The sequence below is a fragment of the Aquarana catesbeiana genome, linkage group LG02 (genome assembly GCF_042186555.1).
Source record: "Aquarana catesbeiana isolate 2022-GZ linkage group LG02, ASM4218655v1, whole genome shotgun sequence".
In the NCBI taxonomy this organism is placed as follows: domain Eukaryota; kingdom Metazoa; phylum Chordata; class Amphibia; order Anura; family Ranidae; genus Aquarana; species Aquarana catesbeiana.
Genome location: NC_133325.1, coordinates 302118264 through 302131838, shown reverse-complemented (window position 1 = coordinate 302131838; position 13575 = coordinate 302118264). Strand labels below are relative to the sequence as shown.

At 44.5% G+C, this 13575-nt stretch overlaps 1 protein-coding gene across 4 annotated transcripts in view; it reads left to right on the top strand.

Annotated features, from left to right (window-relative positions):
• Positions 1-13575, top strand: part of NIPA2 (NIPA magnesium transporter 2) — a 58016-nt gene that overhangs the window by 34570 nt on the left and 9871 nt on the right. For all 4 annotated transcript variants that reach the window (XM_073614612.1, XM_073614613.1, XM_073614615.1 and 1 more), the window contains one exon: positions 11249-11339. In XM_073614612.1, coding sequence (XP_073470713.1) covers positions 11249-11339 — 91 coding nt within the window. The remainder of the gene's footprint in view (positions 1-11248; positions 11340-13575) is intronic.

The following is a 13575-nucleotide window of genomic DNA, read 5'->3' as shown; positions in this document are numbered from 1 at the left end:
TTTTTTTTTTTTTTTTTCTTTTGTACTAGAAAATTACTTGGAACCCCAAACATTATATATATTTATATGTTATTTTTTTTATTATTTTTTTTTTAAAGCAGTTGCAATATTTTATGCCACACGGTATTTGCGCAGCAGTCTTTCAAACACAGTTTTTTTTTTTTTTTTTTTGAAAAAATACACTTTAATGAGTTAAAAAAATTTCTACAATGTGAAAGCTGATGTTATGCCGCATAAAAAGATAACTAACATGTCATGCTTCAAAATTGTGCACGCTCATGGAATTGCGACAAACCATGGTAATTAAAATTTTCTATAGGTGACGCTTTAAAAGCCTTTGCGGGTTACCAGTTTTGATTTACAGAGGAGGCGCTAGAATTATTGCTCTCGCTCTGACGATCGCGGTGATACCTCATATGTGTGGTGCGATCATGGTTTACATATGCGCGTGGGACTGACGTGTGTGTTCTCCACTGCGCGTGAGCACGGGGTGACTAGGGCGCTTTGAACATTTAAAACATTTTTTTTTTCAATTATTATTTATTTTATTTTTACAGTGTTTAAAAAAAAAAAAAAAAAACATTTATTGATCACTTTTATTGCTGTCAGAAGGAATATGAACATCCCTTTTGATGGCAATAGCAATGACAGGTATTCTTTATGGAAAGATGGGCGTCTGTTAGACCCCCCATCTCTCCTTTGGGCTCCAATGGGGCCAATCAGACACAGATCAGTCTGATCGGTTGCTTTACTGGTCGCGCAGCAACGAACAAATGAAGAGCTGAAAGTGATGACATAGTCGACGCTCGCCGGTTCTGAGATCACACAGTGAGAGGAACAGCTTCAGTTCCTCTCTCTGTGAGCCTGGACATGGATGCCGCCGGTCACATCACTCCCGGGCTTCCCGATCGCTCAGGCTAGCCTGGTAATGGCAGTGGCGGGGGGGGGGTGGAACCCCCTTGCACCACATGTAAAAGTATTTCAGCGGCTGCCCAGCAGCTCGAGAATATGTTTACATGAAAGACTCGCTGGCTGAAAAAAAAAATGACATCGGGATAGTGGTTGTAGCCTCAACCATGATCCCGGTAAAACCACTGCCCGACCAGGACGTGTATATATACAGTGGCCTCTAGTGAGGTGCTTAATGATAGAGGACTACTTTATTTGCTACATACAAACTTGCGTAAAGTAGAATTGCATTTTTACTGTGACTTTAAAAAGCTTGGGTCAAGCTGGCCCAAATGAATAACTTCCAATATTAACCACTTGCTGACCAGTGACATACGACATATGTTTCCGGACCTCAAGTTGTTATACCGGAATAATGCAGGTATGATGATGCAGCTGCAGGCGTCACCCCAGTACCGTTCTTTAGAGCCAGTGGTCAGCTCTCTTGTTCGGGCTCACCTGAGCGTCCAGCCGCCGTGTCTGATGGCTGGTCGGACAGCCGAACAAAGGCAGGATCGGCTTTGAGTGTCTCTCTGCTATAGTTACCGGGAAGCGATGACCTGACATCACTTCTGGTTTACCCTGATGTCAACGGCGCCATTTTAAAAAATGAAAAGCATTCAAAAACACGGATCTTGGTGTTTTGAATGCTTTTAAGGGCAAAGGGTGGATTTGACCCCAGATCTCCCCATAATGAATACCTGTCACATGCCTCTTACTTTCACAAGGATGTTTCCACTTCTTGTGACAGCAATAAAAGTGATTCAATTTTTTTTTTTTACAAGCAACAGTTTCCAAAAAAAAAAAAAAAAAAAATGTAAGTGCTCACGTGCAAAGAGGAACACACGTGTTGGTGCTGCACACACGCAAACCACAATCAACCCACACATGAGGTATTACCACGAACGCCAGATCTTGAGCAGTAATCCTAGCACTAAACCTCTCTAAATCTAAAGTGGTAACCTGTAAAGGCGTAACATCATCTTGTATATTTTTCAAAAAAATGTGGCTTCTGTATCTTTTGAATTTTAATGCAAAAAAAAAAATAAAAATGTATTTTTTTCCAAAAAAATTGTGTTTGAAAAACTGCTGAGCAAATACCGTGTGACATAAAAAAGTGAAAAATAGAAAGGTGGCTTGCTATGGGGGGCATGCATTCATTCTATTCAGGCGTCCTGTCACTTTTAGGGTACCGGGCGCCTGAATTACAGCGCCAGGGTTTTCTTTTTTTTGAAGCACCTAATTAGAGCCATAGGCTCTAATAGGCTTCAAAAAAGGTGGACTTGGAGCACAGAGCATTGGGCTCGGAGCCCACCCAGGTGTGTTAGAAAAGCAAATGAATATTTGCTTTTTTAACACTGAACCGCCTCTCCGCCAGTCAGGTAGCGTGGGTCTGATACCTGTCACCTGATTGGCTGAAAGGACGGGCGCTGCTATTGGATGCCTAGCAGGAAGCAAGAGACACACGGAGGACACAGCTCGACGCTGCTTGATCCGCCACTTACCCATGGGGTAAGTGCCGGGCAGGTGGGGGTCACAGTGGCGGCATTTGATGGGGTACATTGGCGACGGCATTTAATGGGGCACAGTGAGGCTGCATTTGATGATTTTTTTTTTTTTTTTTTTTCTGCATGCTTTAGTTTGTTTGTGCCCCTCCAAAAATTTTGAGCACCAGCCACCACTGCGTTGTGTCATAAAGTAATTTCTGTTAGAGTACATCATTACACTACACTCTAACATTAACAAAGGCAAATAACTTGTAGCAACCTGCACATTGCTATGAAATCATGAAGGTTATCCACTTGGGTAAACCTGGTTAGTAACGTTACAATATCTTTGTACAACCCCAGTTCTCAAAAAGTTGGGATGCAGTGTAAAATCTACATAAAACAGAATGCAAGTTTCATAAACCCGTGTTTTATTCACAATAGAAAACAACATATCAAATGTTTAACCTGAGAAAATATACAATTTTAAGAAAAAAATAAGGTAATTTTGAAATTGATGGCAACACGATTCAAAAAAGTTGGGACTGAGCCAAGTTTAGCACAGTGTAGCATCCCCTCTTCTTTTACCAACACTCTGTAACTGTCTGGGAACTGAGAAAAACAGTTGCTGAAAGTTTGGCAGAGGAAGGCAGCATACGCTGCTCTAAAATCTGGATATATCTTTCAGCATTGATCTTGCCTTTCCAGATGTGCAAGCTGCACCCCCATACCTTCTGAGATGCAGGCTTTTGAGTGCTGACAACAAGCTGGAAGGACCATCTCCTCTTTAGTCTGGAAGACACAGCACCTATGGTTGCCAAAAAGAATGTCAAAGTTTGATTCGTCTGACCACAGAACAGTTTTCCACTTTGCAACAGACCCTTTTAAATAAGCTTTGGCCTAGAAAGGATGGCAGTGTTTCTGGGTCATGTTCAGATATATGATATTACAAACAGTGAAGCGCTATCAGTGCATTGCCCTTTGAGTTCATTGTAATATTTTTTCTGTTGTAGTACAAGTGCACATTTTGTAGTGATGGCTGCTTTCTGATTTATATTTTTTTTTTAACAGAAAAGTTTTTTATTTTCTGAACACAAAAACAAGACAGTACATTATGACAAGTATCATTGACAGGATCAAGCAGTAGGTGATTAGTTATAGTACATCAGTATGAGTTTAATTAAACTGATCTTACGAGGTGCTGTAAATTTTATGATAGTCAACGGGTGTAAACATACAGATTATTAGAAACCCATGTCAGATTGGATCGGATCGGGGGGCTGTCCCCCGAGTATCATACCTAGACGGGAGCAGACACCCTACTCCAGCCCATATTAGAACTCCCTCCCCCCCTCCCCGACCCCAGGGGGCGGGAGGGGGGAGGGCTCGGAGAAGGGCGGGGGGAAACACCCCCGACCCCCTGTCCAATCAAACATCATGTAGCCCTGAGAACAAGGAGGAGAGGGCAATCCCCAACTCTCCCTTCGTGAAGAGTGAGTTTCCCAGCAAAGGTTTGCACTAGAGAGTTCCACTCCCGATCTGGGACTAACCACATGCATCAATCCAACTCGACCACACTTTATCATATTTCTGTGGACAGTTTCTGCTCTCATAAGTTATACGATATAATGGTAACACATTTTTTATCGTTCTTTGCCATGCTTCTTTAGTTGGGGCTTCACTTTGTTTCCATTTAAGGAGTATCTCCCTTCTCGCATAAAATAGCGACTACGTTAGGCATAATTTAGTATAACGGTCTCCCTCTATATCTTCCAAGTGACTCAACAACAAAGTAAATGGGTCTAGTGGTATCTCAACACCGCACATCGTCTCCAGAGTGTCTGCAATTGAACTCCAGAATGGGCGGATTTTGGGACAGGACCAGACCATGTGATAAAAGGTGCCCGTATCTAGTTCGCATCTGGTGCATTTTGGACTGAGAGTAGGGTAAATCCTTGCTAGCCTTTCCGGCGTATAGTAAGCCCTATGTATAAACTTCAATTGGATAAATCTATCCTTAGCTGCTATCATGGATGGTATAAACGTGGTTAAACATTCCTCCCACTCCTCTTCACCCAATGAAGGAATGTCTTTCTGCCATTTGGTCAATGAACCATTCTTCCTATTCTCATGAGCTACTGTTAGATAAAGGTATAAGGAGGAAAGAGGTTTATCTAACATCCCTGAGGTCAGAAGGCGCTCTATTGGGTCAGGTTCTAGCGTCACCTGGGAGGGGAATTGGGTCTTTAGTGCGTGAAGTAGTTGCCGATATCTGAATAGGAAATGCCTCGGAAGGTTATGAGCAGATTGTAACTCCCGGAATGAAATTATAACCCCCCGAGGCATAACATGCTTTATCGCTGTGATACTCCTCTTAGCCCAGATTGCCAGGTCCGGGACAGTAAAGAGGTGGGGGAGCATGGGGTTAGCCCATAATGGAGTGTGTGGGGAAATTTGTGTTGGCTTCAGGAGGGAAGCCCTGGACGCCTTCCATACCTGAATTGTGGTTTTCATAAGACTCGTCGCTGCAGGGATCGACTTCGGTCCCCTGTATGGCAGGTTAGATAACGCTGTATAAGATCCCAATAAGGCTGCCTCCAGGGTGACTGCGGGGTTCTGTTTAGGCTGTGAAAACCACCATCTCACTGTCACCAGAACCGCCGCCCAGTAATACATCAGGAAATTAGGCAGCGCCAGACTGCCACCAGACAGAGGAAGATAAAGTGTATTTTTTGCTATTCTTGGGGGTTTCTCTGCCCAAATGAAGGAGATCACCACATTTTCCAGTTTGCGGAAGAAGGATTTGGGGATAGGGGTTGGGGTATTTCTGAAATAGTAGTAAAGGAATTTTGGCAGAAAAATCATTTTTAGGAGGTTCCCTCTGCCCACCGGAGTCAAGGGAAGAGATTTCCAGGCTGAGCATCTCTGCTGAAGCTGGGCCAACAGGGGAAGTACATTTTTACTTAGGAAACTAGTCAGGTCATTCCCTATTTTCACCCCCAGATAGGTAAACTCATCAACCCATCCCAACGGGGTTCCAGTATCCGCCCGTGGCATCGAGTGACAGAGGGGGAAGAGGATCGATTTGTTCCAATTTATTCAGATGCCCAAAAACCAGCCAAATTTATCAAATACCGCGAGGGCTGCTCTTAGGGATTCAGAGGCATCCGCCAGATAAAGGACAGAGTCATCAGTGTATAACAAAACCTTCTCTACCAATGGGCCTACCTTAATGCCCTTAATTTGATCGTCTGCTCTAAGGAGGATGGCTAATGGCTCAAGTGCCAAAGAAAACCGGGTCGGAGAGAGAGGGCACCCCTGTCTGGTACCCCTTCCCAACTTAAACCCCTCTGAGAGGACCCCGTTAGTGCGGATACGAGCTCTGGGTTGGGCGTAAAGCATTTGTAGCCAAGTGAAGAATTTGGGACCGAATCCAAATTTAGAAAGGACTGCCTGTAAGTAGCCCCACTCGACCGAATCAAAAGCTTTCTCCGTGTCGAGTGAGGCCACTATTCCCAGGTTATCGGGGGAGGCAATAGCTATGTGTGTATGTAGTCTGCGGATGTTTATGTCTGTTCCTCTGCCTGGCATGAATCCCGTTTTGATTTGGATGTATCAGGGCTGTAATGATAGTATTTAGCCTGTTAGCCAGGATTTTGGCAAAGATTTTTGCGTCTACGTTTAGGAGAGAAATGGGGCGGTATGAAGCGCATAGGGTCGGGTCTTTGCCTTGTTTAGGAATGACTACAATCACCGCCTCGTGCATGGAGTCAGGAAGGTGTCCGTCATTAAGGGACTCGTTGAACAGAGAGTGGAGTCTAGGGGCCAAATGTTCTGTGTACGTTTTGTAGAATTCCACCGGGAAACCGTCCGGTCCCGGTGTCTTACCCGTCTGCATCATTTTAAGTGCTTTTTGGATTTCTTCTATTCTAATAGGGGCATCTAGTTTATCAGCGTAAGTCTGGGTGAGGATTGGTATATCAATGTTTTCAAGATAGGCCAGTAAGTCTGCTGAATCATATGTTATCTGGGAGCTATATAGCGTTCGATAGTAAGATACGAATTCCCGATTAATTCCCTCAGGTGTGAAAGTGAGAGTTCCATCTCTAGTCTGGATCTGACCTATGGACATTCCCAATGATTGTTCCTTGGAGAGCCAGGCCAACAGCCGACTCGATCTCTCCCCCTGCTCGAATATTCTCTGCGTTTGATGGAGGAGTCTCTTTTGTGTCAATGCCGTCCTCAGGAGGAGAGCTTCTCCCAGAAGAGACTGCAACCTGGCATAAACTAATGGGTCTGGGGATCGAACATATAAGGCTTCCTGTCTCTGGGCCTCAATTTCAAGGGTTGTTAGTTCCTTTCTACGTGTCCTACGGACTTGCCCTATAATGGTCTGGTACTGTCCCCTGGAAAATGCCTTGAAGGCATCCCAGACCGAGGAGGCCGAGGCAGAATCAGGATTTATCTGCCTGTAGGACTCATCGTTGTATTTTTGCTCTACGTCCGTGTCCGATATCCAGTATCTGGAGAGACGCCAGAGCCTATCTGACGGGGCAAGTGAGGCATCCAGCTCCAGGAGGATCGGAGAATGGCCTGAGATACCTCGTGGGAGGATCTTGACATCCCGGATCTTAGGAAGAACCGAACCCCCGCATAGACCAAGTCAATGCGGGAGAAGGTTCTATGGGAAGCTGAGTGACAGGTGTGTGCCCTGGTCTGGGGGTGTTTCCACCTCCAGATGTCATAAAACCCATAGGTGTCTGCCCAGTCTGCAAGACCCTGTCGGGTCGTACCAGCAGCCAGGAGTCTATCTAGTCCTGCATCAGGAACTAGATTGAAATCCCCTAGTAAAAGCACTTTGTCAGTAGAGAATTCAGCTATTTTAGCTGTAATCTGATTTAATACATGAAGGGAGGCCGGGGGCGGGAGGTATAGGCCCACAATTACCCAAGGGACATTGTATAATAAGGCATGTATCACAACAAACCTGCCCTCTGTGTCTTGAGCCAGATCGAGAAGCCTGAAGGGGAGGGATTTAAGAATGAGAATGGGTAGAGTGATAGTGGTAGCCTACCCACAGTTTTTTAAAGGCTGTAAGTCTCTTTCCCTACTAGGTGAGTCTCCTGGAACACACATATGTGGGGGTGATACGATTTAACGAATTGGAATACTAGTGATCTCTTAATAGGAGAATTTAATCCCCTCGTGTTCCAGGAGATTATCTTAAGGGAGGACATAATAACTGTCCATGATTATTAAAGGATAATAGGTGTGGGTCAGGCCTCTCTGATCAAAACCCCCAGGCTCGGACGGGCATACACAAACCATTACACGCGTTACAATGTAGGTCACCATAATCGCCAAATGCACTGTCATAAGCCATAAAAACAAAAAAAAAATAGGGCCCGCAACAGCAGACCAACTTAACCCTTCAACCCCACCCGCCCATCCCCACTTCCAGCAGGAGGGCTTCCCTTCCCAAACAACAATTGGCTTCCCAGCCAAACATGAGGGTAGTGTGCAAGAGGCGCTTCTGCCTCTCAGTTCAGGCTTAACTGCAAGGGAAAAAAAAGGGAAAAACAAAATGTAACACAAAAACAAGAAAAAGGAGGAATAGTCTGTAGTCCGGCAAGGATATCGAGTGTAGATCTCCCGGGTCCCCGGGGGGGCACAAGCTTAAGGTCCCAGTTGAATTAAAGTATAACCATCCACCCTAGGTCATGACAATCATAGTCTCATGAAATATGCAGTACTGACTCTTCTATAAGTGGCATATCCCAGTAACAATGAGAAGTTGCGCTCCATCCCCTCCATCCCCATCACCCGTCCCACAGTGTAACAAGGGGGGGGGTGGAGAGGGTAAAAAATTAGGAGGGGAAGAGCATTCCCCCCAGTCAATCCTGATGCAGCTGACCATCTCCAGAGAAAAGTACATCTATTGGCTGCCTTGAAAGGTTTAGGTGTCTGTCGCATACAGCACCTCTCCAGAGGTATATTTATATGTGGTCTGAAAAGAGGAGTCTCAAATAGGTCCCGGGCACCGCTTAAGGGGGAATCTATGTTTCTTCACCTCCTCGTCAGAAGAAGCTTAGCTGAGGAGCAGATGTATGTCTGAGGATTAATTCTTACACAAGGGGGGAGAGTTTACAGAACATTAGTCAGCTAAACACAGTTAGATCTAGTGCCCCTATGCGTCTAACATACTGAGTCAGTATATGCAGCCGAGGAGGAGCCACTATGAGGAAGAGTGTACAGTTGAATAAGAGAGAGTCTTCTGAGCCATTTCCTAGAGTCTAGCATACCTGCGGGGAGGGGGGGGTTAGTTAGGGAGTGTTTCAGCCCATTTTGCAGCTTCACTGGGAGATGTGAAAAATTGGATCCTTTCCCCGTCTTGGACTCTCAGCCGGGCTGGAAATAGCATGCTATACTTTGCCCCCTTCTGGCGTAGCATGCCTCTGACATGATCAAAAGCCTTCCGTTGACGCTGTGTTTCCACTGTGTAGTCCGGGAAAATGAGGAGTTTAGTGTTCTCTAATTTGAGTTCCCCCTGCAGCCTAGCCGCCCTCAGCACTGTGTCACAGTCTCGGTAATGCAAGAGTTTGAATATGAAAGTGCGCGGGGGGGGCTCCCGGGGGACCTCTTGATGCTGGAATACAATGAGCCCGCTCTATAGAGAAGTGTGGAGAGAACTTAGCTCTGGGCAGCAAGGTTGGCAGCAGCTCCTCCATAAACCCCACCGGGTCTTCTCCTTCCGCTCCTTCAGGAAGGCCTAGAACCCGCAGGTTATTACGCCTGTTCCGGTTCTCGGCATCTTCAGCCCTTGATTCCAGGTGTTTCACTCTCAGTTTTAGGGCCTGGAGGTCTGTATGGTGTTCTCTCTGGCAGTCCTCCGTCTCCGAGACCCGTCGCTCCACCTCCGCCACACGGTCCCGGAAGGGCAGTCTCGGTTTGCACATGTTCAATTTTTGTCGTAAGTGCAGCCTGGCATGTCGTGATCGCCAGCATGAGGGCATCAAAAGCTGCCGATCCGGCCTGGATCCCGTTATCAGGTGGGGGATCTGTCTGGGCCTCCATATGGTGTGCCGCGTGTGTCGTAGGCCGCAGCGAGGGACGGGAACTCCCAGAGGTCGCCAAATCGCTCTGTTTACCGTGCCGTTTGCCCACGGGCATCGCCCGGACCCCCTGCTAATACTCCGTTGGGTGACTGCTATATCGTGGGTCACTATCACCAGGATCAACGCAGGATTCGTTGCCGGAGACGGGAGCTCAGCTAGAGTACGTCTGCTCCCAGCGCCATCTTGGACACGCCCCCTGATTTATATTTTTGAATAGCGCATGGGGTTTTAATTAATTTTCAGATGTGGCTGCTGCTTTGCATGATAGAGCTTTATCTTGCATTTTTGGATGGCATGGTGAACTGTGCTCAGACAGTTATTTTTGGAAGTGTCCCTGAGCCCATGCAGTAATGTCATCACAGAATCATTCCTGTTTTTAACGCAGTGTTGTCTGAGAGCCGGAAGATTACAGACCTCCAATGCATTTTGGCCTTGTCCCTTAAGCAAAGAGATTTCTATAGATTCTGAATCTTTTGAGGATATTATGTATTGTAGATGATGATGATATATTGAAAACCTTCGCAATTTTAGGTTGAAGAACATTATTTTGAAATTGACAATTTTTAGACACAGCTTTTCACAGATTAGTTAACCTCTGCCTATCTTTATTTCTGAGACATTCTGACTCTTTCAAATGCTCTTTAACCAGTTCAGATGTGCGCTATAGCCAAAAACTGGGAGGGCTTTCATGGACATCCTCCCAGAACCAGGTACCCCCTGGGGCATGCATCTGGCATGCTCTGTGATTGGACACAACTGATCACAGATTGCGGTAAAGGGCCAATCACAGTGACCCTTTACCATGTGATAAGCTGTGTCCAATCACAGCTGATCACATGTAAACAAACTTGCCGGTTATCAGCATTCCTTTCCTCACGTGCTGTCACACATTAGGAGAGGCGAGCCGGTAACAGGCAAGTGTGACAGGGGACATTTGCACTGATCATCAGTGAAGAGGAAAAATTTACTAATATATATAATTTTTCCGCATGTTTAGTAAAAAATAAATCCAATGGTTATTAAATACCACCGAAAAAAGCTCCATCTGTCTCAAAAAATGATTAAAAAATTCATATGGATACAGTGTTGCATGACTGCGCAATTCAAAGTGCAACTGCACTGAAAGCTGAGAATTGGCCTGGGCAGAAAGGGGGTGGAAGTGCCCAGTACTGAAGTGGTTTAAACCAAATCATGTTACTGACCCGTTGCCAATAAATCTTAACCTCAACTTTTTTGATATGTGTTGCTGCCATCAATTTTTAAAGTTTACCTTTATTTTCCCCTAAAATGATCTATTTTCTCAGTGTAAACTTTTGATATGTTTTCTATTTTCCATTGTGAATAGTATATGGGTTTATGAGATTTGCAAATGATTGCATTCTGTTTTTTATGTAGATTTACACCATGTCTCACCTCTTTTGGAATTGGGGTTGTAGATTCTGCTGCTTTAGATTTACAACAGCTATGTCATGTTTAGTCTGTTTAAAATTTTATGTCCTGTTAAGTCTTGGAAAACCTGTTTTATTAACCTTTTATCTGCTGTTTTTACTATATATAAGGTATCCATAGAAAGCAAACCAATATCTGATGGGAAAATCTAGAATTGTCAATCTGTTCATTATATCCAATTTCACTGAGTGTTGCAGTAGTGCTCTGAGCTCTTTCTATAGACTGACAGTCTGCTTTTCTATCTTTCAGTGGGAGCTGGAGAAGTTGCAAACTTTGCCGCATATGCTTTTGCACCAGCTACTCTTGTGACACCCTTAGGAGCTTTGAGTGTACTGGTCAGGTACTATGCCTATAATTCTATAATTTATCTGTATATAAATCAGAACTAATCTTATTTTATCTGTCTGCCTTATCAATATTGTTTATTGGTCTATATTTATGAAATTAACAATATAATTAACATACAGTATCATCTGTCTATTTTACAGCACAGGCTCTTACTTGTTTTAGTTAATAGTTCATATAGGTTTAAAGTTGCAGGTCTGACATGTACTGTTTAAAACCATGGTCCAAATCCGCCATAGCAGACAAACATTTACAATGACATAAACTGTTTTGCTTGTAATCTAACAAAAAAGAATACATTTAAAGCTGAACTCCAGGAAACTTAAAAAAAGAACCAGCTCTTGCAGTGGGGCTGTGCCTGCACCCAAATTTCGACGATTAAATACTTGTTTGTGGATAGGGAACTTGGTGAAGCTCTTTTTAAGCATACATCACAGGATACAGACGTTAATGTTCATGACTATTTGGGTTATGCTGACCCTTTCAGGTAAATAGACACTGGCCAAAAAAAGGCAGCAATCATTGCCCAGGCATAGCCCCTTCCAGCTCCACTAAGCCTTAGTTTTATGCTAGTGTCCTTATGTGATGGATGTTCCTCCCATGTATCTCTCTCTTGTGGGCTCGGTCTCCTAGTTCATGGCTTGTTCCTTGCAACCCTAATTGGGCAGAGGTGGGCTGTATCTGGACCTGTCACTATGGCCAGCAGGCCAAGATGAACTGTATCCAGACCCACATACAAGATCAGGGACAGCCAGTAGCTCATCAGTAAGAGGAAGAGACTTTTTCCACAATTTATGTTATGTTACAGCCTTATTAAAAAGTGGACTAAATAAATTATTTTTCTCAAAATTCTGCAAACAATACCCCATAATGACAACGTCAAAGAGTTTATTAAAAATAAAAAATGAGAAAAAAATCACTTTTACATAAGTATTCACAGCCTTTGCCATGACACTCAAAATTTAGCTCAGGTGCATCATGTTAACTGATCATCCTTGAGATTTTTCTACAGCTTGATTGGAGTTCACCTGTGGTAAATTCAGTTGATTGGACATGATTTGGAAAAGCACATGCCTGTCTGTATAAAGTCCCACTGATAACAGTGTTAGAGCACAAACCAAGCCACGAAGTCCAAGGAATTGTCTGTAGACAGGATTGTATCGAGGCACAGATCTGGGGAATGGTACAGAAACATTTCTGCAGCATTGAAGTCCTCACAGGAGGAAGCTCACCGTCTGAGACACAAAAGTCCACTGTGGGCTTCCTGGCTGATGTGGTAAGCTCTAAGTTAAGGTACGCTGCCAGAATCCTCTTCCCCTAATGTCACTGTGTTTGGGTCACCTTCATATACAAGAATTGATGTCTGCCCATTGGGCTCACCCAGTGAAAGCGTTTTCACTGCCAAAGTATTTTGCTCACCAGTATTCCATGGAGGAGGAGAAATGGGGTGCTCTGGCAGTTGGCCTGGCTATGTCCTACTGACGTTCCTGATAGATGAGGTCCCGGTCTTTAACTATGCCATGGATAAGAGGTTTGAAACCCTCTTTAAGGCACCCCTCTCTCTAGTTTAGTGGTTCTCAACTCCTGTCCTCAGCACCCACTAACAGGCCAGATTTTAAGTATTGCCTTGGGGAAATGTAGGCTAGAATACTGCAATCACTGAGCAGCAAATGAGATCACCTGTGATGTATTTCGGTTATCTTGCAAACTTAGCCTGTTCGTGGCTCCTGAGGACAGGAGTTGAGAACCACTGCTCTAGTTAGAAGCAACTCTACAGCCTGTTATAGATTCGTTTGCCAAGCCCTTAAGGTCTGGGCGAAGCTTTTGCTCCCATTCTGTAGAATATGACCTGGATGATCCGGCAGCTTCTGGAAGACTTTCCATGGGCCTGTAGCTTCACAGTTTATGCCTTGGAAGATTTCATATGGTAGCTTTCTAGAGTGGGCACCATGTCTATCCATAGGAGGAGGATCCTCTGGTTTAAGTGTTGGTCAGCAGATCTTCCCTGCAAGAAGAAATTTGAGAGGCTGCTCTTTGAGGGCAAATGCTTGTTTGCGCTATCTTTTGATGCCTTCATACAGAAGGTGACTGTAGGAAAGAGCATATTCCTACCCCTTAAGAAGAAGGTGAAGGTGACAGGTAAACCAATTGCGCTTCCAGAATCCAAGAAGAGTTCCCTTTGCAAGCAACCAGCCTTGGAAACCTACAACCCAGTTCCATAAGAAAAATTT